The sequence below is a fragment of the Tamandua tetradactyla genome, chromosome 1, assembly GCF_023851605.1.
Source record: "Tamandua tetradactyla isolate mTamTet1 chromosome 1, mTamTet1.pri, whole genome shotgun sequence".
NCBI classification, from domain to species: domain Eukaryota; kingdom Metazoa; phylum Chordata; class Mammalia; order Pilosa; family Myrmecophagidae; genus Tamandua; species Tamandua tetradactyla.
This window is the reverse complement of record NC_135327.1, coordinates 15860567-15887793: the sequence shown is the minus strand read 5'-3', so window position 1 is coordinate 15887793 and position 27227 is coordinate 15860567. Positions and strand designations below refer to the sequence as shown.

The following is a 27227-nucleotide window of genomic DNA, read 5'->3' as shown; positions in this document are numbered from 1 at the left end:
AGGCACCAACAAGAGGTTACCTTCACTCAAGAAAGACTGATGAAGTTCAGGGTTTCTCTCTCAACTGGAAAGGCATGTGTTGAACATTGTGACATCTGCTACCTTCCTCTCCAGGCTTCCTGTTTCACGAAGCTCCCCCAGGGCATTTTCCTTCTTCATCTCCAAAGCTCTGACTGTGTGGGCTCTGAAGCTTTTTTCCAAAGTGCTCCCTCTTAAAGGGCTCCAGTAAGCAATCCCACCTCAAACCCGACCTGATTTAAATCTCACTTTATACCTCCTCTTGGAAGCCTTTCCGGATTCATGGTCCCCCCACCTCAGGGTGTCCCTGGGTTCTGTCCCTATGCTGACCCCGTCACACTAAAAATGCTCATCACACTGGGTTGTACCCTCTGCTTCCTTAACTGTCTCCCCACGAGGCTCTGAGCTTTTAGGATTAGAACTGTGATTTTCCCATTTTGAGAGCTCTAGTGCAATATGATATGCCTGGCACAGAGGGGTGCTGTAGAAATGTCAAAAGTAAAAATAAAAATATAAATGCACACATCTCCATGGGAACAATCAAAAAACTCCCACCCAACAATATTGGATGAGGATTAAAGGACATGGCTTTTCTAGGGTCCATGACAGATTCAAACCGGCACATTCCACCCTTTGGACCCCCAAAACACATGTTCTTTCCAAATGCAAATTACATTCATTCCATCACAAATCAAAAAGCCTTAAACCATTTCAGTAACAATAGAAATACAATATAAAGTCAGAAACAGTACAAAATCTCATCAAAGTCAGTTACAGGCATGGTCTGCCCTAAGGAAAAGTCCTCCTATGGCTCTGGACCTGTAAAACTCAGGCCAAAATATTTGCTGCCAACAAACAAAGGAGGAACAGTCGAAGGATAAATACCCTATTTCCATAGGGAGAAACTGGAAGGAACACAGGGGTCACCGGACCCAAGCAGTTTCTAAAGCCTGCGGGGCAAAGACCATCAGATTTCAAAGTGTGACAGTCATTTATCTCCCGGGCTTTAGTAGGTGGCAGTCCCACCCTTTCCAAGAGCCTACACAGCGGTTCACCTCTGTCCAAATGCAACCTTGGGGGACACTGGGGAAACTACTTTTTCTTCGGCTCCACCCTCTCCAAGCATTGTGGCTGCATCTGGGTACTCTGCCATTTCTGGGACAGGCACATGCCCAACCCCTCCATGTGGTGGCAGCCAGGCTCTCCCCAGTTCCCAAGGAATGTGCTCCACCCTTTCCAAGGCCTGAGGCAGCACCACTCTTCCACTGCAACGAGGTGGAAGGCCCATCCTCTGCCTTTCGGGCAAACTCACTGTGCTGGTTTGAAATGATGTATGTACCCTAGAAAAGCCAAGTTTTAAACCTAATCCCATTTTGTAAAGGCAGCCATTTCTTCTAATCCCGATTCAGTATTGAATGCTTGAAACTGTGATTAGATCATCTCCTTGGGGTGTGATTTAATCAGGAGTGGTTGTTAAGCTGGATCAGCTGGAGGTGTGTCTCCACCCATTTGGGTGGGTCTTGATTAGTTTCTGGAGTCCTATAAAAGAGGAAACATTTTGGAGAAAGAAGGAGATTCAGAGAGAGCAGAGCAGAACGACAGCCACAAGAAGCAGAGTCCACCAGCCAGCGACCTTCAGAGATGAAGAAGGAAAATGCCTCTTGGGGAGCTTCATGAAACAGGAAGCCAGGAGAAGAAATTAGCAGATGACGCCATGTTCACCATGAGCCCTCCCAGATGAGAGAGGAACCCTGTGTTTACCATGTGCCTTTCCAGATGAGAGAGAAACTCGGACTGTGTTCGCCATGTGCCCTTCCACTTCAGAAAGAAACCCTGCACTTCATTGGCCTTCTTGAACCAAGGTACCCTTTCCTGGATGCCTTAGATTGGACATTTCTAAAGACTTGCTTTAATTGGGACATTTTCTTGGCCTTAGAACTGTAAACTACCTATTAAATTCGCCTTTTTAAAACCTGTTCTGTTTCTGGTATATTGCATTCTGGCAGTTAGCAAACTAGAACACTCACCTTCTCCGTATGCTTGGGTAGATCTGCTCTCCAGGCCTGAGGCTTCTTGACTCCAGACCTCAGCCTCCATGGTTCTGCCTCAGAAGTTATTTTTCCTCCAGTGAGTCCCTTTCCTGCCCTCTTAGTCAAGACTGGCAGTGGCTCCATTTGTACAGATCCCACAGCACTCTTGTTGGTTTCCCATGCAATCCACTGGGATTGTGCCCATCAGACTAAAGGACTTTCCACAAATCCTTCCAGGGTAACTCCAGCTCCAATCCTGTTTTTTCCTGAAATGGCTGACGGTTTCCACATTTGCTTAAATCCTCATGTAAGGCACTATTCTCTAGAGTCTCCCTTTCTGGAAGCCCAGAATTTTCCAGACCAACAATCCCTGGTTTCTTTATACCCAAGAGTTCAGTTCTCAACTTATCTCTTTTCTGTTGCATTTTTACTGTAAGCTTCAAGGAGCATTTTCCGCATTTAGTTTAGGAATTTCTTCTGCTAAATCTCCAAGTTCAGGGCTTTTAAAGCCTGCCTTCCAGCTAAAGCCACTAGTCAATTTTGGCAGATTAACTGCCATTTTAAAATAAGGATGGCCTTCCTTCCAGTTTGTAATAACATATGCCTCATTTCTGTTTAGAGCCTGGTCAGAAGTATCTTTACAGTCCCCATTTCTACAAACAGTCTCTTCAAAGTATTCTAGGCATTCTCTATCAAGCTCCTCACAACTTTTCCAGAATCTTCTCCCTATCCATTTAAAAAGCCATTCCAATATGTTTGATATTTGCAAACTGCAGCAGCAACCCACTTCTGGTACCAAAATCCATTCTAGTTTGCTAGCTGTGGAATGCAATATACCAGAAATGGAATGGCTTTTAAAAAGGGGAATTTATTAAGTTGCAAGTTTACAGTTCCAAGGCCACGGAAATGTCCAAATCAAGGCAAAGCTATGAAAATGTCCAAATTAAAACACCAACAAGAGGTTACCTTTACTCAAGAAAAGCCAGTGAAGTTCAGGGTTTCTCTCTCAACTGGAAAGGCACGTGGCAAACATGGTGACATCTGCTAGCTTTCTCTCCAGGCTTCTTGTTTCATGAATATCACCAGGGTGGCTGAATCGTTATATTGATATTTCTTTTAGTCTCTGGTATCTTAGAGCAGCTAGAAGTAAAAATCTAAAATTGTGGAATTGTAACCCATACCAAACTCTGAAATCTGTTCTACAACTAATGGTTATGCTGTGCTTGGAAATGTATTGCTTTTTTGCATATATGTTATTTTTCACCAAAGAGAAAAAAAAAGTTGATTGCGATGATAAAAAATATTTATTCCTTCTACTCTCCTATATTCTGGAGCAGCTAGAAGGAAAAATCTAAGAGGATGGTATGGTAGCCCATGACAAACTCTGGGATCTGTCCTGCAACCACTTGTTGAAGAGTGCTTTGAAAGCTATTGCTTTTCTTTTTCTTTGATTTGTATATATGTTATATTATAAAATTTTAAAAGTTAAAAATAAATAAAATAAGTAGCAAAGTATACACATATTAAAACTATACTTGGCAACTAATATTTCAATTTTGTATCTTACTTAGAAAGTATCCAAATAAACAAATTTATGCATTCATTAACTTGATCTAAAATGAGTCCAGTGTCTTAAAGTTAACTAAGGACCTTGGAAATTTTATTTAAGCTGACATACCACAAAACATAACCCCTGTGGATATTAAAGTATTTGTCAGAATTATAATTCAATTTAGTCAAACGCAATTTTGTTTTTTTCCTGAACATTGTATGGAAGTTATGCCTGTTTAATCAGTAAAATGGTATAAGAGGTTTAAGAAGTCCACATGAATCAGACTCTACTTTGAAAAACAAACCCAAATCTTTTTTTAAATGTATACTTGTATTATACATAAAAAAAAATCAGTGAAAAGACATGCAAATTATCCTTATTTTTGGGGGGGTGCATGGACCTGGGGTCCTGGCAGATGTGCATGCCACACCTAACCACCCCTGCACCCCAAACAGATGCTTTTAAACCAAAACCCTAAAACTAGTTTCATTTAACCAAGAATTTACTTTGATTATGTGAATTATAGGGATTACAAAATTTATTTGGATTCTTGTATAAAAACGTTTCTGTGCAACACCAAAAACACACGAATCTCAACCAGGGAGGCGCTGGCCGAGAGGCCGCAGGGACCAGGCGAGGTGCATGGGTCACCGCTCTGAGCGGATGCAAGGACGGCGCCAGACAGGTGAAGGGACTCTGCCCCCGTCTCAATGCCAGAGTGGGGAGAAAGTTGGAAGCCAGGGCTGGAGAGCGTTGAATGGCAGGGAGGTCTTCTACTGAGTCCCCCCGCCTCGTCCCCTCACCCTGTCCCCTGGAACCAAGGAGTCTTGGAAGGGTCTTAAGCAGGAAAGAGCTTGATCAGATCTGCCGAGGAAACAGCCGTCTGGATAGAGGAACGTGGGTGCTGGGTGCAGGGCCAACTACGCGTGTATTCGGAGCCCGTTGTGAGTGGTTCTAAGGTTCAGGGGAGCAGCTCACCAGCAGCAGGAGAGGGATGCACAGCAAAGCCCCTCACTGCGGGGGGTGGGGGTGAGGGAAAGGGTGACGTAGCCAGCCAGGGGAGGGACAGCAGTAGAGAACAGCCTGGGTGGAGGAGGGGTGACGGACAGCAGGCTGGGTGGCCGGGGTAGGCCGTCTGAGAGGTGACATTCAGCCGAGATCAGGGGACAAGGGTTAAACAAACCAGTATCAACAACAAGTATTCAGAGACCAAAAACGCTGAAGTGGACATGAACTTGGCATGAGGCTGGAGGGGAGCGAGTGAGCCTGAGCTGGTGGGAGGTAGAAGCAGCAGGCACAGGCCAAAGGGTGACTTCAGAGCTTCTAGGTCAGAGGAGAGTGTGGATACACTATAAATGTCACAGAGACCCACCCGATGGTTTTTAGCAGGAGAGAGACCATTTCATTTTTATTGGGCACTGACAATGGGCCAGGCTCTATATTTTATACAGACAGTTGCATTTTATTCTGTACAACTACCCCATAAACTCGGTGCTATTATTAACCCAGTTTCATACCTAAAGAAACTGAGGCAGGAAGAGGTTAAATGACTTCCTCAAGTCAAGGTCACACAGCTAGTGAGAGTAAAACCCACACTTTTAATCACTGTGCAGGATGTTGCTTAAAAAATAATGGTTTATATCTTAAAACTTCAACTTCTGAGTAAGACTAAAGGGAGAAATATTTATTTGGTGCAAAATTTATACTTTGGGTAGTACATTTCTAACTTGTATGGTCAGTTTAGTTGACACCATAAGTACATGGAACGTTGAACAGGGCGTGAGGTTGTGTTGGTTTGTCCAGGCTAGTATGATGTCCTGATACATCACACAGTGATTTGGACAGTGAATAAAGAAGTATTTGCAAAGTCCCCTTAGGGGACTGGGGAGAAAGGGGGAAATTCAACTTCCCCATTTGGAGAATTTCCGGTTTTCTCAGAAGCAGTGGGGACAACCAAATCAATAGGCTGAGCCCTCAATCTTGGGGCTCACCCCAGTGAAATTTATCCCTGCAAAGGACAGGCTAAGCCCACTTAAAATTAGGCCTAAGACAACACAACAAGCAAACTCACCACCCTCCCCCTGTTTACGTGGGACATGACTCCCAGGGGTGTGGACCTTCCTGGCAACATGGGACAGAAATCCTAGAATGAGCTGAGACTCAGCATCAAGGGATTGAGAAAACCTTCTCGACCAAAAGGGGGAAGAGAGAAATGAGAGAAAATAAAGTGTCAATGGCTGAGAGATTCCAAACAGAGTCGAGAGGTTATCCTGGAAGTTATTCTTACACATTAAATAGATATCACCTTGTTAGTCAAGATGTAATGGAGAGGCTGGAGGGAACTGCCTGAAAATGTAGAGCTGTGTTCCAGTAGCCAAGTTTCTTGAAGATGATTGTATAATGATACAGCTTTCGCAGTGTGACTGTGTGATTGTGAAAACCTTGTGTCTGATGCTCCTTTTATCTACCTTATCGACAGACAAGTAGAACAGATGGATTAAAAATCAATAAATAATAGGGGGAACAAATGTTAAAATAAATTTAGTAGATTGAAATGCTGGTGATCAATGAAAGGGAGGGGTAAGGGGTATGGTATATATGAGTTTTTTTCTGTTTTCTTTTTATTTCTTTTTCTGAATTGATGTAAATGTTCTGAGAAATTATCATGATGATGAATATACAACTTTGTGATGATTTTGTGTGTTACTGATTATATAACAAGAATGGAATGATCATATGGTAAGAATGTTTGTGTTTGTATGTGGTTACGTTTCATAAAAAAATGATCATGGTGAAGAATACACAACTATGTCACGATATTGTGAGCCACTGATTGTATACCATGTATGGACTGTATGTTTGTGAAGATTTGTCAGTAAAAATACTAAAAATAAATAAATAATAAGGGGAGCAAATGTTAAAATAAATTTAGTAGATTGAAATGCTGGTGATCAATGAAAGGGAGGGGTAAGGGGTATGGTATGTATGAATTTTTTTCTGTTTTCTTTTTATTTGTTTTTCTGAACTGACACAAATGTTCTAAGAAATGATCATGATGATGAATATACAACTATGTGATCATATTGTGAATTACTGATTATATATGTAGAATGGAATGATATGGTAAGAATGCTTGTGTTTGTTGTTATGTTTAAAAAATTTAAAGATTAATTTAAAAAATCAAAGAAAAAAAAGAATGTAATTTAAAATAAAGTTAAAATAAATTTTAAAAAAAATTAGGCCTAAGACAACAACCTCTTTTGTTGCTCAGATGTGGCCAACATGACAAGCAAACTCACTGCCCTCCCCCTCTCTACGTGGGACATGACTCCCAGGGTATAAATCTCCTTGGCAACGTGGGACAGAAATCCCGGGATGAGCGAGGACCCGGCATGAGCTGGGACCTGGCATCAAGGGATTGAGAAAACTTTCTTGACTAAAAGGGAGAAGAGAGAAATGAGACAAAATAAAGTGTCAATGGCTGAGATATTTCAAATAGATTTGAGAGGTTTTCCTGGAGGCAATTCTTATACATTATATAGATATCCCTTTTCAGTTTATGGTATATTGGAGTGGCTAAAGGGAAGTACCTGAAACCATAGAGCTGTGTTCTAGTAGCCTTGTTTCTTGAAGATGACTGTATAATGATATAGCTTTCACAATGTGTGCTGGTTTGAAAAGATGTATGTCCCCTAGTAGCCATGTTTTACTCTAAATCCCATTTCATAAAGACAGACTAATCCCTATTCAATACTGCATGTTTGAAACTGTAATCAGATCATCTCCCTGGAGATGTGATTTGATCGAGTGGTTGTTAAACTGGATTAGGTGACGACATGTCTCCACCTATTTGGGTTGTTCTTGATAAGTTTCTGGAGTCCTATAAAAGAGGAGAATGAAAGCGAATTCAGAGAGAGCAGAGAATGCTGCAGCACCATGAAGCAGCGAGTCCACAAGCCAGTGACCTTTGGAGATGAAGAAGGAAAACACCTCCTGGGGAGCTTCATGAAGCCAGAAGCCAGGAGAGAAAGCTAGCAGATGACACCGTGTTCGCCACATGTCCTTCCAGCTGAGAGAGAAACTGTGACTATGTTCACCACGTGCCTTCTCACTTGAGAGACCCTGAACTTCATCGGCCTTCTTGAACCAAGGTATCTGTCCCTGGATGCCTTAGATTGGACATTTTTATAGACTTGTTTTAATTAGGACATTTTCTTGGCCTTAGAACTGTAAACTAGCAACTTATTAAATTATCCTTTTTAAAAGCCATTCCATTTCTGGTATATTGTATTCTGGCAGCTAGCAAACTAGAACACAATGTGATGGTGTGATTGTGAAAACATTGTGTCTGTGTGATTGTGAAAACATTGTGTCTGATGCTCCTTTTATCTAGGGTATGGACAGATGAGTAAAAAATATGGATAAAAAATAAACAAATAACAGGGGGAACAAAGGTTAAAATAAATTGGGTAAATGGAAATACTAGTGGTCAATTGAGAGGGAGGGGTTGGGGTACGGTATGTATGAGCTTTTTCTTTTTGTTTCTTTTTCTGGAGTGATGCAAATATTCAAAAAAATTATCATGGTAAGGAATATACTACTATGCAATGATATTGTGAGCCATTGATTGAACAGCATGTATGAAATGTATGTATGTTAAGAATGTTAATGTTTGTAAGTTGTTTTTTCAATTAAAAAAATAATAATGGTTCACATTTAATGAGCAAAATTATTAGACGCCAGGCTGACAGATCCCAAGGCCTCTGCAATTCCCACTTCACTGACCAGGAAAGGGAACTTTCAAGAGTTCCTCTGGCTGTCAAATCATATGGATAAGGACAAGAAAAGGATGCCCACTGTCACCACTGTTATTCAACATTATACTTGAAATTCTAGTGAGAACAATTAGGAAAGAGAAGGAAATAAAAGATATCCAAATTGGGTGAGAATGAAGCTCTCCCTACCTGCAGACGACACAGTCGTATGCAAAGATAATCCTAAAGATTTCATAACAAGACTACTAGAACTAACAAACAAATTCAACAAAGTGGCAGGGTACAAGGTTAACAAACAAAAATGCATCGTTTCTATAGTTAGTAATGAACAATCTGAAGAGGAAATCAAGAAAAAAAATCCATTTATAATAGCATCAGAAAGAATTGATTATCTAGGGAATAAATCCAACCAAAGATGTAAAGGACCTATACACAGAAAGCTATAAGGCATCGCTAAAAGAAATAAAAGAAAACTTAAATAAACAGTAGGAAGTTCCATGCTTATGGCTTGGAAGGCTAAAAATTATTAAGACGTCAATTCTACCCAGAGCGATTTACAGATTCAATGCAATCTCAGTCAAAATTCCAACTTCCTTCCTTGCAGATATGGAAAAGCCAATCATGAACTTTCCATGGGAGGGTAAGGGGCCCTGTTCTAGTTTGCTAGCTGTGGGAATACAATATACCAGAAAAAGAGCAGCTTTTTAAAAAGGGAATTTATTAAGTTGCTAGTTTACAGTTTTAAGGCAGTGAAAATGTCAAACATTAAAGCAAAGCTACAGAAATGTCCAATCTAAGGCATCTAGGGAAAGATACCTAGGTTTAAGAAGGTTGATGAAGTTCAGGGTTTCTCTCTCAACTGGAAAGGCACAGGGCGAACATAGTGATATCTGCTAGTTTTCAATCCAGCTTCTTGATTCATGAAGCTCACCCAGGGGCGTTTTCCTTCTTCACCCCTAAAGGTCTCTGGTTGTGCAGGCTCTCGTGGCTCTGAAGCTCTCTCCAAACTGTTTCCTCTTTTAAAGGATTCCAGTAAACTAATCAAGACCTACCTGGAATGGGTGGAGTCACATCTCTGTGGAGATGATATAATCATGTTTCCAACCTACAGTGCTGAATAGGAATTAACAGAAACAACTGCCTCCACAAGATGGGTCGGGAGTAAATTAGGGCTTTTTTCCCCTTTGGGGAATGGTGAGAAACAGGGAAAATTCAACTTCCCCAAATGGAGAATTCTTGATATTCTCACAAGCAGTGGGGACAACCAAAGCAACAGGCTGAGCCTCCAATTTTGGGGTTTGTTCATATGGAACTTAATCCCACAAATGACAGGTCAAGCCTACTTAAAATTAGGCCTAAGATTCACCTCCAGAGAACCTCTTTTGTTGCTCAGATGTGGCCTCTCTCTCAGCCAACACAACAAGCAAACTCACCACCCTCCCCCTGTCTACATGGGACATGACTCCCAGGGGTATGGACCTTCCTGGCAATGTGGGACAGAAATCCTAGAATGAGCTGAGACTCAGCATCAAGGGACTGAGAAAACCTTTTCGACTAAAAGGGGGAAGAGTGAAATGAGACAAAATAAAGTGTCAATGGCTGAGAGATTCCAAACAGAGTCGAGAGGCTATCCTGGAGGTTATTCTTACGCATTAAATAGACATCACCTTGTTAGTCAAGATGTAATGGAGAGGCTGGAGGAAACTGCCTGAAAATGTGGAGCTGTGTTCCAGTAGCCATGTTTCTTGGACATGATTGTATAATGATACAGCTTTCACAATGTGACTGTGTGATTGTGAAAACCTTGTGTCTGCTGCTTCTTTTATCTACCTCATCAACAGACGAGTAAAACATAAGGAATAAAAATAAATAATAGGGGGAACAAATGTTAAAATAAATTTAGTAGATTGAAAAAAAAATCATGGCTTTTCTAGGGTACATATTCTTTCAAATCGGCACAGGCCCCAAATAACTTAAGCTATCATGAAAAGAATGGAGTTGAAACACTCACACTTCCCAATCTTAAAACCTCTTAAAAAACCACAGTGATGAAAATAGCATGGTTCTGGCACATGGACAGACAGATAAACCAGTGGAATAAAATTGAGAGCCCAGAAATCAACCCTCACATTTGTGGACAACTGCTCTTTGATAGGATGCCAAGTCTGCCCAATGAGAGGAAAGAATATTCTCTTCACCAAATGGTGCTGGGAAAACTAGATCTTTACATGCAAAAGAATGAAGGTGAACCCCATACCTCACTCCATATTAAAAAATTAATTCAAGACTTCCGGAGAAGATGGCGGCTTAGTAAGACGCGCGGGTCTTGTTCCTCCTCCAGAAAAGCAACTAAAGAAACAGAAACAATACGAAACAGCTCCCGGAGCCACGACAGAGACCAAAAAGACAGCGTACCCCATTCTGGAACGGCTGAACGGGCAGGGAGAATCCGCTGCGGTGAGATACCCGAGGGGCGCGCGTTTTCCCGGCCGGGGCGGCTGGCGACGGGGGTCCCCTCCACGCACGTGGCTCCCCAGTCTGACTGGGAACGTTGGATAGCGGGGCCCTCCCGCCACGCTTGGTGTCTCGGGCCAGCTGGGCAATTTGGACCGGCACTCCCCCAAGCCGTGGCGGCCGGCGACCCCCCCTCCACGCGCGGTTTCCAGGGCCGACTGCGAGATTCGGATTGGCAAGTTAAAGGAGCCACAGCACCTTTTACTGGTGGAACCCGCAGACAGACGAGTGCCACGAGTGCCACCTACTGGACAGGAAAAGAAAAGCAGAGCCCAGAGATTTCACAGAAAAACCTTTCAACCAGCCGGGTCCCACACCCAGGGAAATCTGATCAAATGCTCAGACACCAGCAGAAAATAATGGATGACGCTCGGAAAATTGAAGATATGGCCCAGTCAAAGGAACAAACCAATAGTTCAAATGAGATACAGGAGCTGAGACAACTAATGCTGAATATACGAACAGAAATGGAAAAACTCTTCAAAAACCAAATCAATAAATTGAGGGAGGACATGAAGAAGACATGGGCTGAACAAAAAGAAGAAATAGAAAACCTGAAAAAACAAATCACAGAACTTATGGGAGTGAAGGACAAAGAAGAAAAAATGGAAAAAACAATGGATACCTACAATGGTAGATCTAAAGAGACAGAAGCTACAATTAGTGAACTGGAGGATGGAACATCTGAATTCCAAAAAGAAACAGAAACTATAGGGAAAAGAATGGAAAAACTTGAGCAGGGGATCAGGGAACTGAATGACAATATGAAGTGCACAAATATACGTGTTGTGGGTGTCCCAGAAGGAGAAGAGAAGGGAAAAGGAGGAGAAAAATTAATGGAAGTAATTATCACTGAAAATTTCCCAACTCTTATGAAAGACCTAAATTTACAGATCCAAGAAGTGCAGCGCACCCCAAAGAGAATAGACCCAAATAGGCGTTCTCCAAGACACTTACTAGTTAGAATGTCAGAGGTCAAAGAGAAAGAGAGGATCTTGAAAGCAGCAAGAGAAAAACAATCTGTCACATACAAGGGAAACCCAATAAGACTATGTGTAGATTTCTGAGCAGAAACCATGGAAGCTAGAAGACAGTGGGATGATATATTTAAATCACTAAAAGAGAAAAACTGCCAACCAAGACTTCTATATCCAGCAAAATTGTCCTTCAAAAATGAAGGAGAAATTAAAACATTTATAGACAAAAAGTCACTGAGAGAATTTGTGACCAAGAGACCAGCTCTGCAAGAAATACTAAAGGGAGCACTAGAGTCAGATACGAAAAGACAAAAGAGAGAGGTATGGAGTAAATTGTAGAAAGAAGGAAAATCAGATATGATATATATAATACAAAAGCCAAAATGGTAGAGGAAAATATTATCCAAACAGTAATAACACTAAAAGTTAATGGACTGAATTTCCCAATCAGAAGACATAGACTGGCAAAATGGATTACGACCCAGCAATACCACTGCTAGGTATCTACTCAAAGGACTTAAGGGCAAAGACACAGACGGACATTTGCACACCAGTGTTTATAACAGCATTATCTACAATTGCAAAGAGATGGAAACAGCCAAAATGTCCATCAACAGACGAGTGGCTAAACAAACTGTGGCGTATACCTACGATGGAATATTATGCAGCTTTAAGACAGACTAAACTTATGAAGCATGTAATAACATGGATAGACCTAGAGAACATTAAGCTGAGTGAGTCTAGCCAAAAACTAAAGGACAAATACTGTATGGTCCCACTGATGTGAACCGACATTCGAGAATCAGCTTGGAATATATCATTGGTAACAGAGATCAGCAGGAGTTAGAAACAGGGTAAGATAATGGGTAATTGGAGCTGAAGGGATACAGACTGTGCAACAGGACTAGATACAAAAACTCAAAAATGGACAACACAATAATACCTAAGTGTAATGTAACTATGTTGGAACACTGAATGAAGCTACACCTGAAATATAGTTTTTTGTTTGCTTGTTTGTTTGTTTGTATCTTTTGTTTTTGTTTTTTTCTTTTTCCTTTATATATATATATGTATATTTTTATTAGTATTATTATTTCAATTCTCTTCTCTATATTAACATTCTATATCTTTTTCTGCTGTTTTGCTAGTTCTTTTCCTAAATCGATGCAAATGTACTAAGAAATGATGATCATACATCTATGTGATGATACTAAGAATTACTGAGTGCATGTGTAGAATGGAATGATTTCTAAATGTTGTGTTAATTTCTTTTCTTTTTTTGATTAATAAAAAAAATTAAAAAATTAAAAAAATTAATTCAAAATAGCTCAAAGACCTAAATAGAAGTACCAGAACTATCAACATTTTAGAACAAAACATAGGCATGCATCTTCAGGACCTTATATTAGGCAACAGTTTCTTAGCCTTTATACCCAAAGCACAAGCAACTAATGAAAAAACAAAAAATACAGATGAATGGGACTTCATCAAAATTAAAAACTTTTGTGCAAAGGACTTTATCATGAAAATAAAAAGACAACATTCAATGAGAGAAAATTTTTGGATACCACATATCCAATTAAGGGTTTAATATCCTGAATATATAAAGATATATATATCTCAACAATAAAAAGACAAACAATCTGATTAAAAAATGGGCAAGGGATTTGAATAGACATTTCTCCAAAGAGGATATACAAAATGAAAAGATGCTCATCATCACTGGCTCTTAGGGAACTGCAAATCAAAATACACCCACTAAAATGGCTGCTGTTAACAAAACAGACAATAACAAGTGCTGAAGAAGACGAAGAGAAATAGCACTCATTCATTGCTGGTGGCAATGTAAAATGGTGCAGCCACTGTGGAAGACAGTTTGGTAGTTCCTCACAAAGTTAAGTATAGAGAATTATCATATGATCCAGCTGCGCTAGTTTGAAATTGTTATGTATGCCAGAAAAGCCATGCTGTCTTTCCTAATCCAGTCTTGTGGGGGCACACCTGTTTTTAGGATGGAGACTTTGATTGGACTGTTTCCATGGAGATGTGACACACTAGTTGTGGTATGATCTTTGGATTAGATGGAGAGGTGACTCCGCCCATTCAAGGTGGGTCTTGATTACTTTGCTGGAGTCCTTTAAAAGCAAAACATTTTGGAGGAAGCTTAGACCCTTGGAGAGATGCTAGAAATCAGAGACAGATATTTGGAGATGCTTGGAGTGTCAAACAACGTAGCCCAGGTGCTAAGCAAGGGCTCATAGAAGTAGCCAGAACTTGAAGAGAAGAAATCTCTGGCCCCAGGAGATGCTAAGCTAAGAGATGAAACCTAGAGCTTTGCCCCAGAGCAGCTAAGTCAGGACCCACAGACATCTAGAGAGGAAACCACTGAAATCAGAAGCTGGAAGCAATTGATGCCAGCCACATCTTCCCATGGGATAGATACTGGCCTTTCTTTGGAGTCAAGGTATCTGTGCTAGGTTGAATTTGTGAACCCCAAAAAAGCCATGTCCTTTAATCCTCATTCAGTATTGCTGGGTAGGGAGTTTTTAAATTATCTATGGAGATGTGAGCCACCCAATTCTGGGTGGTAATTTTTGATTAGATGATTTCCATAGAGGTGTGTCTCCACCCATTCAAAGTAGGGTTGCTTACTGGAGCCCCTTAAGAGGGAACTATTTGGAAAAGAGCTACAGAGCCCATGCAGCCAGAGATCTTTGGAGATGAAGAAGGAAAATGCTCCTGGGGGAGCATCATGAAACAAGAAGCCTGGAGAGAAAGCTAGCAAACGTCACCATGTTTGCCACGTGCCTTTCCAGTTGAGGGAGAATCCCTGAACTTCGTCGGCCTTTTCTGAGTGAACATTACCTCTTGTTGGTGCCTTAATTTGGACATTTTTACAGACTTGCTTTAATTTGGACATTTCCGTGGCCTTAGAACTGTAAACTTGCAACTTGATAAATTTCCCTTTTTAAAAAGCCATTTTGTTTCTGGTATGTTGCATTCCAGCAACTAGCAAACTAGAACAGTATCTTTATCTGGATGCCTTAGTTGGGACCTTTTTATGGCCTCAGAAACGTGGAACATTAAGCCATTCCATTTCTGGTATATTGCATTCTGACAATATTAGCAAACTAAAACACCCAGCAATCCCACTCCTAGGTATGTACCCAAAGGAACTGAAATCAGGGCCTCAAACAGGTATTTGCAAGTTGATGTTCATAGTGGCATTATTCACAATTGCCAAAAGATGGAAACAACCCATTTGTCCCTCAACCAATGAATGGATAAATAAAACATGGTATATACATACAGTGGAATAATAGCTGTCAAATGGAATGACATTCTGATACATGCAACAACATGTATGAACCCTGAAAATATCATGTTGAGTGAAGTAAGCCAGACACAAAAGGACAAGTATTCTATGACCTCACTGATATGAAATAATGAGAATAAGCAAACTCATAGAGTCAGATACTAGAATACAGGGTACCAGAGGCTGGGGTGGAGGTAGGGAGTGGGGAATGATGCTTTAATTGTACAGAGCTTCAATCTGGGTTGACAGAAGTGTTTTGGTAGAGGATGGTGGTGATGGCAGCACAACTGTTTGGATGCAATTAACGGCACTAAATTATATATTTGAATGTGGTTAAAAGGGGAAATTTTAGGTTGTACATGTTACTAGAATGAAAAATTTTAAATATATAAGACTGTACAAAGATAGTGAACACTAATGTAAATCCTGGGTTATATTTAATAGTACAATTATAAAAGTGCTTTCATCACTTGTAGCAAACGTACCACACTAGTACAGGGTGTTAATGATATAATAACAGGGTGGTATGTGGGAACTCTGTATTTTATGCATGATTTTTCTGTAAACCCACGTGCTGGTTGGAATCTATTATGTATCCCAGAAAAGCCATGCTGTGGTCCTGACCCAGTCTTGTGGGAGCAGCTGTTTCTGGGGTCCTGATTCAATACTATAGGTTGGAAACTTTTGATTGGGTTGTCTCCGTGGGGATGTGACTCACCCAATTGTGGGTATTAAATTTTTTTTTTGTATGCTGTATGGCAGGGTCACATTTCATTGTTTTTCCATATGAGTATCCTGTTATTGCTGCACCATTTGTTGAACTGTTTGTTTTTGTTGGTTTCTTTGTTTGTTTGTTTGGAAAGTGCATGGGCTGGGAATCAAACCCGGGTCTCCTGCATGGCAGGTGAGAATTCTACCACTGAACTACCCTCGCACTCCCAGGTATTAACTTTTGATTAGATGGAGATGTGACTCTACCCATTCTAGGTGGAACTTGATTGGTTTGCTGGAATCCTTTAGAAGAGGAAGCATTTTTGGAGAGACCTCAGAAACGACAGAGCCTAGGAAAGCAACAGAAATGATAGAAGCCTCAGAGTCAATAGAAACTTCAGAGCAGAGTGGACACAGATGCAGACACATGGAGAACAGAGACAAGGATGTTCAAAGATGTGTGGAGCCAACAGACATTGCTATGAGATGTTAACACAAGCCAGAATCTGGAGAAAGCCAAGGGAAGCCAAAAGATGAAAGCCAGGTCCACAGAAGCAAAGTGAGGAATCCCCACAGGAACAGAGGCTGAAAGCAACAGAGACCAGGAGTAAGGATCCAGGAGATGCCAGCCACATGCCTTCCCAGAGGACAGAGGTGTCCCCAACTGTTCTAGTTTGCTAGCTTCCAGAATGTGACACACCAGAGATGGACTGGCTTTTAATAAAAGGGGATTTATTTCATTAAAAAGTACAGTTCTTCAGAGGAAAGGCAGCTAACTTTCCACTGAGGTTCTTTCTTACACAGGAAGGCACAGGGCGATCTCTGCTGGCCTTCTCTCCAGGCCTCTGGGTTCTAACAACTTTCCCCAGAGTTATTCCTTTCTGTATCTCCAAGAACCTGGGCTGAGCTGCAAGTGCTGGAATGAGGTATGCTGGGCTGCTTGGGCTGTGCTATGTTGAGCTCTCTCATTTAAGCACCAGCCAATTAACTCAAACATCATTCATTGCAGCAGGCACGCCTCCTAGCCGACTGCAGATGTAATCAGCAACAGATGAGGTTCACGTGCCATTGGCTCGTGTTCCCAGCAATAGAACTAGGTGCCTTCACCTGGCAAGTTGACACCTGACCCTAACTACCACACTGACCCATCGGCCTTTCATGAGTGAAAGTAACCTCTTGTTGGTGCCTTAATTTTGACACTCACTTCTTTAGAAGTATAAACTTGTAACTTACTAAATTTCCCTTTTTAAAAGCCATTTCATTTCAGGTATATTACATTCTGGCAGCTTGCAAACTAACAAAACCCACAACTTCTCTAACTAAAAAAACAAAAAAAAAGAAAGAATATGCCCAAGTCCCTGCCCCTTTCTGGGCTCCAGTATCCTCACACATCAGATGGGATGGTTGGACAAGGGTCATGGAACACAACCGAAGGGCCTCCAGCATCCCAGCTGACAGCCCAGAGATGAGCAGCGGCAGGCCTGAGGTCACACAGCAAATGTGGTACAGAGAACTCAGAATACCAGGCCAGTCAGCTTTCCAGACCTCCAGCTGCCTCTTGAGGAGCCCTGCGGGCTAAAGAGGCCCTTTTCCCAAAGCTAACATTCAGAGTGCGGGAGTGGTCCTCAGGCGACCAGGCAGCACAAGCAGAAAGGACAGACCTACAGCCCATCCCACCCACCCACTCCACTGCCCTCATCCCCACACACTGCCACTGCGTCATCTTGGGCAAACCGCTGGCCTCAACTCCCACGGCATTAGCCAAGTAGAGGGGAACAAGAACTAGCTTCACTGCCCTCCTTTTACAGGGTCATTTCACACCAGGCCTGCTCTAATGGTTGGGAAAAATCACAGGCACCGCCCTCTCCTCAGGCTGGAGACCTTCACTCCCCAGGGGAGCTGTGGTAGCCCCTCCTCTCCACTGCTCTTCTTTCATCCTGCAGACATGCAAAGAAAGCCAAGTGGGTGCAAACCCTGTGCTGGGTGTGGGGGTTGATTGCGCCCCTGCCTTCTGTATACATTAACACAAAGCAAGGAAAGAAATGTAAATAAATTAAATCTGAAAGCAATTTACATGGACTCAGCAAGTGAGATCTCATTCGTGTCCTCCCCCATTCCCACAGGAGGCTTTATTTAACAGCTGAGGGCTCCTGAGGAGAGGGGGTCAGACCCAAGGTCAGCTAGTAAGTGCCCTATTTATTGGATTATCAAATACACTGGTATAGAGGATGCACCCCAATTTTCCATGGAAATTGGGGGGGGGGTTAGAATTTTAAGGCCAAAGGTTACAGAATGCAGTAATTAACAGAACAAAATTTGGGCTGCAATCCCAGTTCTGTCATCTCTTAGCTGTGTGAACTTGGGCAAGTTACTTAACATCTCTGAGCCGCAGTTTTGTAACCGAGAAATCAGGATTTAAAGGATGATTTTGATCACTGAATCGTTATATAGATATTTCTTTTTGCTTTCTGGGATATTGGAGTAGACAGAGAGGAATACCTGAAATCCTTAAACTATAAATCAGCTGCTCTGATATTTGAAATGCCTGTAAAAGCCCTTATCTTGTGCCTTTGTGACTGTAGGAGCTGCTACACCCTTTATCTGGTCATTTTCTTGTAGAGTAAAGGCCCTAAGGCTAATAAAGTCAGTCACTGACTAGCCCCAGCCCCTTACATGTGCAAATTGTATTGGCTTATACTCTGCTATTGAAAGATAACTTGTCTCCCTTTTGGCTCACACCTTTAGTACTGAAGTGATGGCTCTGCCTGCCTTCCTTTCAACGTATGTTCCCCTATTGAAGTCATAATAATAACACTGTCTCCTCTCCTACTTTGAACTTAATATCCAAAATGACCTAATTTCCCCTTGCTAAAATCCTTAAAAACCTTGAAGCCCCTAAACTTGGGGAGACAGATTTTGGGCCGCTAGGCCGTCTGCTGTCCTGCTACGCGCCTATTAATAAACTCTTTCTCTCTTTGAAACCCGTGTCTCAGGAATTGGTCATTGAATACATTGGACCAAAGTATCCACGACCTTTGTCCAGTAACAGTTTCTTATCTGTAAAATGAGGAAAATAACATCTACCTCACAGGGCTGTTACAAAGATTAAATGAGCTTATAAAGCACGTGAACACTGCCTGGTACGTGGAAAGCGCTGTATAAGGAGTTATTAAACAAGATGAATTTTAAAATGCATGCACTGAATGGGATTTTAAAGTTGTTAGATAAGAGAAGATAGTTGATTATGTAAATACACATCAGAGGACCCTAGCAGGAAATCAAAAAATCGAAACCACAAAAGCTAAGAACTGACATCATTGAATAGTGACCCATAACAAATAACCAAATATACCAGATTTGCTGGAAAATGAAGCCCCATTCCTCACGTACCACAGAATAAAATACCAGGACCACATTCCAGTGAATAGGAGCACCTAATAAGTGTTAAGGCCTGGCCCAGTAGCCTCTGGCTGGAAGGCCCCCACCTGAACTAAAACTAGTGCACATCCGGGCATACAGCTGTTCAAACTCCGCCAACCAGGACCTGGCCTGACAAACAAAGGACCCTCACTGCGCACTGCCCGTACCTATGCCCACTGCCCACAGCCCATAGCTATGCCCCCTGGCCAAGGCCTGTAGCTATGCCCCCGGCCCTAAAGCGCACGAAACTCCTAACCTACCACAGGAGGCCCTGGAGGCATCGCCATCACCCCCACTAGCTAGCCTATATCTAGCCCCACCGCCCCCAGGGGGGCACGACTTCCTCGGCCTGCACCCTGAGCACCCGGACCCGGGACAATAAACTTTTTAAACGTGGACTCAGTTCCTCTGATTTTCCAGTCGGCTACCGTTTAAAAACATAACATTTGGTGCCGAAACCCAGGAGGGGATTCAAATCCCCTCCAGGGGAACTGACTCCTCCTAGCCGGACGGACCTGGGACCCCTCCGCCGCCCATCGGCTGGCCTGTTCTCTGAGCAGACTTTTACTGTCCTGTGCCTTCCAAGTCGGTGAGTCATCCCTTGCCCATACCTCGGTCTTGTCCCTGCCGTCCGGAGGGACCTGTCCGTAATCGCGGCTGCGTCATGCGCCCCTCTCCAACCGAGTCGTCCTCTGGGGACGCCTGGAAGGCCTCTCGGTCTCCTGCCATATCCAGGGATGTGGGGTGTAGAGACGTCCTCACTCTCACTCCTCCCTGCCAGTCCCCCAGGGGGACCCCGTTCCAATAGTCCGGCCACGCCTCGGGACGCCACGACTTGGTCTGACTATTCCCAGACTTGACTTAAATTATGGGCAACGAGGAGTCTCGCACGGATCCAAAAACCCCGCTCGGATGTTTAATCCGCAATCAGGCTAAATTGAACATATCCATAAAAACTAAATCGCTTATCTTCCTGTCTACCGTAGCCTGGCCCCAGTATTCCCTCCCAAATGGGTCAGCCTGGCCACCCGAAGGCACCTTAGATTTCAAAGTCCTCTCTGATCTGGACACTTTCTGCTAACAGACCCACAAACAGTCGGAGGTCCCATACGTCCAGGCTTTCTGGCATCTGAGATCCCGGTGTGATTTATGTGCTACTTGTGATACTGCTCAAGTTCTCCTTGTAGCAAAACAACCCCCACCTGCTCCTTCCCTTACTCCTCCCCCGCCCTCGGCTTCTGCATTCTCCGTTCTCCGATGAGCTAGAAGAGCTGGCCCCTCCGCCAGCCCCTCCTGCTAACCCCCCTCCCCCTCCCTACGCCCCGGACTCTCTCGCCTCTCCAGTCAGTTCGTACACCCAGTCACACGACCCCCGGTGCCACCTTCTGCTCTGATGCCACCCTCCGCACCCCTTAATTCCTCATGCAAAGTCGTGGAAGCTGAAAGTGTTGTCCCAACGCCTCTGCAATCACATGACCCTCCAAAGCCGTGTTGTTCTCTGTCGCAGGACCCTCTGGCGCCATCTTCCACATCCCTTTGTTCTCTAGCACATAGCCCTCCAGTGCCACCTTCTGCCCCAATGTCGTCATCTGCACTTCTCTGTCCCCTTCGTGAAGTCGCGGGAACTGAGGGCGTGGTCCGCGTTCACGTTCCCTTCCCTCTCTCTGATCTGGCGACTATCGAAAAACGCCCGGGATCTTACTCTGCAAATCCTACAGCGTATATTAGAGAATTCCGCCGACTAACCCAGGCCTACGACCTTACCTGGCATGATGTTTATGTAATCCTGTTCTCTACTCTCACCCCCGATGAGCGCAATCGTATTGTAGCTGCCTTCCGTGAGCATGCAGATCAATTACACCTGCCCAGTCCAGACATACCGGTTGGTAAGACTGCAGTTCCCATGGAGGAACCAAACTGGGATTATCAGGTGGCAGGGGCCAGCCGCAAGCGCCGGGACCGAATGATTGAATGGATATTAGTAGGATTAGAAAAGGCAGCCCAAAAAGTTGTTTATTATAATAAACTCCGGGAAGTTACCCAAGAACCCTCAGAAAACCCCGCAGTTTTTCTAAATCATCTTACTGACGCTCTGATTCAGCACAGTAGGCTAGACCCTGAATCTCAAATCGGAGCCTCGGTCCTAGCCACCCACTTTATAACCCAGTCTGCCCCAAACATTAAAAAGAAATTTAAAAAGGCCGAGGAAGGCCCTCAAACCCCCATCCGTGACCTGGTGACCATGGCCTTTAAACCAGGAGGAAGGGGTCCACCAAAAACGGCAAGGAGCACTCCGCCGGGACCGTGTTTTAAATGTGGCCAGGAGGGACACTGGTCCTGCCAGTGTCCACACCCCAGGCCACCCACCAAGCCGTGCCCAGAATGCAAGTGGCACAGGTACTGGCGCAGCGACTGCCCAAACCGGCAAACTGGCTCGCCCTTGGCACCTCGATGTGGAGTGCCAGCTAGCCAACTGGATGAGGCACCAGCGCTGGAACTCCTCGGCCTGGTGGACGACTGATGCAGCCTGGATTCAGCGACCCCTATCACCCTCGCCGAGCCCAGGGTAACACTACAGGTGGCGGGTAAATCCATTTCCTTTTTGGTGGACACGGGGGCCACTTATTCAGTTTTGCCTTCTCATTCTGGTTTTAGCAGCCCCTCCCAGGTCTCAGTGGTTGGCACTGATGGCAAAACCTGCCAACCGCGGCGAACGCCGCCGCTGTCGTGCAACCTCGACCAACCCCCCTTTTCTCACTCCTTCCTCATTTTGCCCTCATGCCCAACTCCGTTATTAGGGCGAGACATTCTCCAAAAATTGGGAGCCTCAGTCCAATTTAGCCTTCCTTCCCCTTCCCTGGGGGCGGGACTCTTCTTAGCAGCCCTCATCCCGGAAAAGGCTCTCTCTCCGCTGCGCCCATCAGACATAGTTGACCCCGAGATCTGGGACACTTCAAAACCTATAGTGGCCACACATCATGCTCCAGTTATTATTAAACTCAAACAGTCTTCCTGTTTTCCATCACGGCCCCAGTTCCCAATCTCCAAAGCTCACCGGTTGGGACTAAAAGCTATCATTGACTGCCTATTGGAGCGCAAACTTCTTATTCCATTCAACTCTCCGTGCAACACCCCCATTTTACTGGTAAAGAAACCAAATGGGGACTACCGTCTAGTCCAAGACCTCCGCCTCATTAACGAAGCTGTGGTCCCCCTCCACCCCATCGTTCCTAATCCTTACACTCTACTGTCACAGATTCCCCCCCCCAAACTACTCACTTCACGGTCCTAGACCTCAAAGATGCCTTCTTCACCATTCCGTTACACCCGGACTCATTTTTTCTATTTGCATTTACTTGGACAGATCCCCACACCAACCTGTCCCAGCAACTCACTTGGACAGTCCTCCCCCAGGGATTCAGGGACAGCCCCCATATTTTTGGACAGGCTCTTGCATCTGATTTACTCAGCTGCAAACTTCAACCAAGTGCTCTTTTACAATATGTGGATGACCTTCTTCTCTGTAGCCCCTCCCTATCCCACTCTCAGCAACAAACGGGCTACCCTCCTAAACTTTTTAGGCAAAAAAGGGTATCGGGTTTCTCCTGCCAAAGCCCAAATAAGCCAAGCCTCAGTCTCTTACCTAGGACTAACAATAACTCCTACTACCACCCACCATGGCTAATGAAATCCTATCCTTCCTCGGATTCGTGGGATTCTTCCGCCAATGGGTCCTCAACTTTGTGCTCCCAGCCAAGCCCCTTTATGCCGCAGCAAGGGAAACGCCGCCGACCGGCCACTTTCTCAGCCAACTACTGTCCGGAAAGCATTCAGCTCTCTGGTTGCGGCATTAACGGTGACTCCACCGTTGTCTCTGCCGAACCCCCAACGCCCCTTTCACCTCTTTACAACCGAAAAACAGGGAATAGCTATTGGAGTCTTAGCACAGCCCCTAGGACCAAAGCACCAACCTGTAGCCTACTCGTCCAAACAACTAGACGCCACGGTTAGGGGATGGCAACCGTGTCTACGCGCACTTGCGGCGGCTGCAGACCTTACCAAAGAGGCACTTAAACTGACCCTTGGCCAACCCATCTCGGTCTTCTCACCTCATCGGCTAGCTGATCTGCTTGCACACAAATCCTTAGAACACCTAGGACCCTCACGCATCCAAACATTTCACCTCCTCTTCATAGAGCACCCAGCCATCAGCCTTTTAACCTCACCACGACTTAATCCAGCTACCCTCTTCCCGGACCTGCCTATGGCATCCCCTCCTACTCACTCCTGCATAGAAGGGCTAGATAGTCTAGCCAAGCCATACACACATATTTCAGATCAGCCTCTGCCCCATCCAGACCTTATCTTGTATATAGACGGCAGTGCCAACATCACAGCCGAGGGACAGCGAATAGCTGCCTACGCTATTGTTACGGACTCTGCAATAATAGAGGCCAAAAGACTCCCCATAGGATACACCTCACAGAAAGCAGAACTGACTGCACTCACCCATGCCCTTACCCTCTCAAAAGGGAAAAAGGTAAACATTTACACAGACTCAAAATATGCCTTCCTTATTGCACACTGTCACTCAGCTATATGTAAAGAACGAAGCTTTCTCACCACAAGAGGATCTCCTATAATAAATGCTAGCCAAATCTCAGATTTGCTCACACCGCTGCAACTCCCAGCAGCAGCGGCAATTATCCATTGCCGAGGACATCAGGCACAAACCTCCCCAGTATCAAGGGGTAATGCTAAAGCTGATGAAGTAGCCAAGTCTCTTACTACCTCACCCTCCCAACCTTCTACTATACTCTTCCTACAAACAAAAACACAGCCGCACTACACTGAATCTGAAAAAGAAAACCTATTAAAAAGGGGAGGCACTATATTATAGGAAGGGTGGATCCTTCTCCAGGGAAAAATTGCTATCCCTCAGCTCCAACTACTACCTCTCATTACTGAAATCCACCAGTCCCTGCACACTGGGCCAAAGGCACTTCACCGCTTTCTCTATCCGCTCTTCTCCTCCCTCCTTGTACTACAGGCTATCAGGAGAGCACACAAGACCTGTCTTACCTGCTCTAAAACTACACCCCAAGGTGCCCTCCGACCAGGGCTACCCACTCACCAGTTACGGGGCCACCTCCCTGGACAAGACTGGCAGCTAGACTTCACCCACATGCCCACTCACAAAAAATTCCGCTACCTCTTACCCTTTGTGGATGCCTTCTCAGGTTGGATCGAAGCCTTCCCCACTGCCAAGGAGACTGCGGAAACAGCTGCTTCCCTTCTACTCCAGGAAATTATTCCACGGTTCAGTCTACCCAACACCATCCAGTCTGACAACGGGCCGGCTTTCATCTCTTGCATCATTCAGCACGTAACGCAGTCGCTGGGGATCGTGTGGAAGCTCCACATCCCCTACCACCCACAATCATCGGGAAAGGTAGAGCGGGCACACAGGATCATCAAAACCCACCTGACCAAACTAGCGGTTGAGATAAAACTTTCCTGGCCTGAACTCCTTCCCTTGGCGCTAGCCCGCATTCGTGCTGCCCCATGGGAGCCCACAGGCCTCAGCCCATTCGAACTCCCGTACGGTAGGCTGTTTCTTCTCCCCAACCTCCCTACTAATCCACCTCCCCTAGCAACGTACCTACCTTATCTCTCCCTATTAAGGGAATTGCTCCGGGAGCACGCGGACCGAGCCCTACTGGTTATAACAGGTAATTCTACACATCTGCCCAGCAAAACTTTACAGCCAGGTGACAGCGTCCTACTCCTGGAATTAAAGCCGCAATCTTTACAACCTAGGTGGTCAGACCCATATATAGTCATACTAACCACCCCTACAGCAGCAAAACTCTTGGGACATAGCGCGTGGATCCATCTGTCTCGTCTTAAGCTTTGCCCATCGACCTCACCAGAACGGGAGGGCCACCGCGCTATCCCCCACCCGAATTCGCCTCACACGCCATCATGGGCTCCCACGCAGTTCTTCTCCTCACTCTTCTCCTCTTCACCATCCCTAAGCCCCACCGACCCGACACGCCGGCGTATGCCTGAAAATTCACCATAAAAGAAATTTGGGTCGCAAGATTCACAGAACACTCTCAAATTATTGCCCAAGCTACTTGTCCATTAGAAGGGTGTCAAAAACCTATTTCCATTATCATTAATCAGGGTAAAAGCCACCTCGATCCAGGAACAAAAGATGCACCTACACTATGCTTCCTTTATAAGCAGCATCAGGGCCACTGCCGCAGGTGGCCAGAAACATATGGAGGGTGTCCTTACTATTCTTGCAAAATAACCATACCCTGGACAGGTAGCAGATGCTACCGGAACAACCAGTACAGGGGGCCCGTACCGCTGCAAGACCCGGATTGCTCACTAACCCGCTACCCCAACCGATCCCTGGAATTAAGAATAGCAGACGCATGGGATCCCAGATGGGAAAAGGGCGAAGCAGCAGTAGTCTATACAAATCTCAGATGGTCCCACCCATAGGGAAAATGGCTCATAGTCCGAAGCTATTGCCCTATAACAGCCGAGCCAGTAGACACTCTGCTGGAAATCAAAGATAAAATCCAGCAAGGCGAAACACACGTCCAACAAACCTTGCAATCTGCAAAACCCCGAAACCCCTTTACCTGGAAAAATTTTTTGCGCTTAATTACAAACACACTCAATACCACTCACATTTTTAATGCCTCTACCTGCTTTATGTGCGCCTCCCTTGAAAAGCCTCTCTAGGCAGCTGCCCCATTACCAGACGCCCTTAATACTAGCACACAGAATGGGCATGACCAGCAATTTCACTCCTTTCAAGTCCCTTTGCTCAAAAGCCACTCTTCTAGCGTCAGCATTTGTTATATTGCAGCACAATCACACTTCACATGTAACACAACTATCATGGTGGAAAAAACACTCCATGTAGAAACACACTTTTTCTGGTGCAACGGGACCCTTACAAAAACCATAAACTCCTCCTCTCCCCTACCTGCATCCCAGCAACTCTAGTTCCCCAGTTAAACCTCTATGGGGAAGCTGAGCTGTTGTCTCTTCTCCCTGATCCTCGTGGCAGGCGGGCAAATTTTTTACCTGTACTTGTAGGATTGTCGCTTGCTTCTGCAGCTGCTGCCGCAGGTGTAAGCCACCGTGACCCGCCCATCGCTTGACCTTTTAACAGCCGAAAAAGGCGGCACTTGTTTATTTCTGCAGGAACAATGCTGTTACTACATCAACGAAAGTGGCTTAGTAGAGGAAAACCTCAACGTCCTGACGAAACTGCAAAAAGACCTTAAAGGAAAGCAGGCTGTGGTCCAGTCATCCTCCTGGTGGAATTCCCGTTATGACGTGGCTAGCCCCAATACTCACCCCATTTGTAGTTATCTGCCTACTGTTAATGCTCGCTCCTTTTGTTTTAAGGTTCCTACAAGAGCGTCTCAAGGAACTCTCTCAGGTGACAGTCAATCAGATGCTGCTACACCCCTATGCCCCCCTTCCAGTCGAAGCACCGGCCAGCTAAAACCCCCTACTCAGCGACGCCCCCACTCCGCAGGAAGTAGCCAGCCCGCACCCTGAGCACCTGGACCCGGGAACCTCGCCCCGGGACAATAAACTTTTTTAAAACTCGGACTCAGTTCCTCTGATTTTTCAGTCCGCTACCATTTATAAATGTAACAATAAGAAGGCCACAACGCGCAAACACAGCGAGGGAATTCTTCCTCGGTACCCACAGCCAAAGCACACATACCAGCAAAGCTGGTACAAAAGAGCCAAACCCAGCCTCGCGGAGACGTCGTGCGCTGCCACACTTCGCCACTAGGCGTCGCCCCAAGGCCACGCAGCAAGTTGGGGTGGCGCGCTCAGAACTGCCCGCCCGGGACAGCTGCCTCCCGAGGA

General features: G+C 44.7%; 1 protein-coding gene across 2 annotated transcripts; it reads left to right on the top strand.

Annotated features, from left to right (window-relative positions):
- Positions 1-21571: 21571 nt before the first annotated feature.
- Positions 21572-26951, top strand: LOC143683570 (uncharacterized). 2 transcript variants are annotated; one of them, XM_077159752.1, is made up of 3 exons: positions 21572-21879; positions 24554-24765; positions 26751-26951. In XM_077159752.1, exons 1-3 carry the CDS (start codon positions 21834-21836, stop codon positions 26904-26906), a joined length of 414 nt encoding a protein of 137 aa, XP_077015867.1. In that variant the 5' UTR covers positions 21572-21833; the 3' UTR covers positions 26907-26951. The 2 variants fall into 2 exon arrangements, with proteins under 2 accessions (XP_077015867.1, XP_077015859.1); XM_077159744.1 differs by having other exon boundaries at positions 21572-21891.
- The last annotated feature ends 276 nt before the right edge of the window (positions 26952-27227 follow it).

What these genes read in the sequence shown, in the direction of transcription:
- LOC143683570 (XM_077159744.1), top strand. Translation starts at nt 21,834, where the DNA reads ATGCAGCCTGGATTCAGCGACCCCTATCACCCTCGCCGAGCCCAGGGT. An exon ending in AGCCCAGGGTAACACTACAG is followed by an intron (nt 21,892 to 24,553) that starts GTGGCGGGTAAA and finishes ATGCCTTCTCAG; the next exon opens with GTTGGATCGAAGCCTTCCCC. An exon ending in ACCCACAATCATCGGGAAAG is followed by an intron (nt 24,766 to 26,750) that starts GTAGAGCGGGCA and finishes TTTTGTTTTAAG; the next exon opens with GTTCCTACAAGAGCGTCTCA.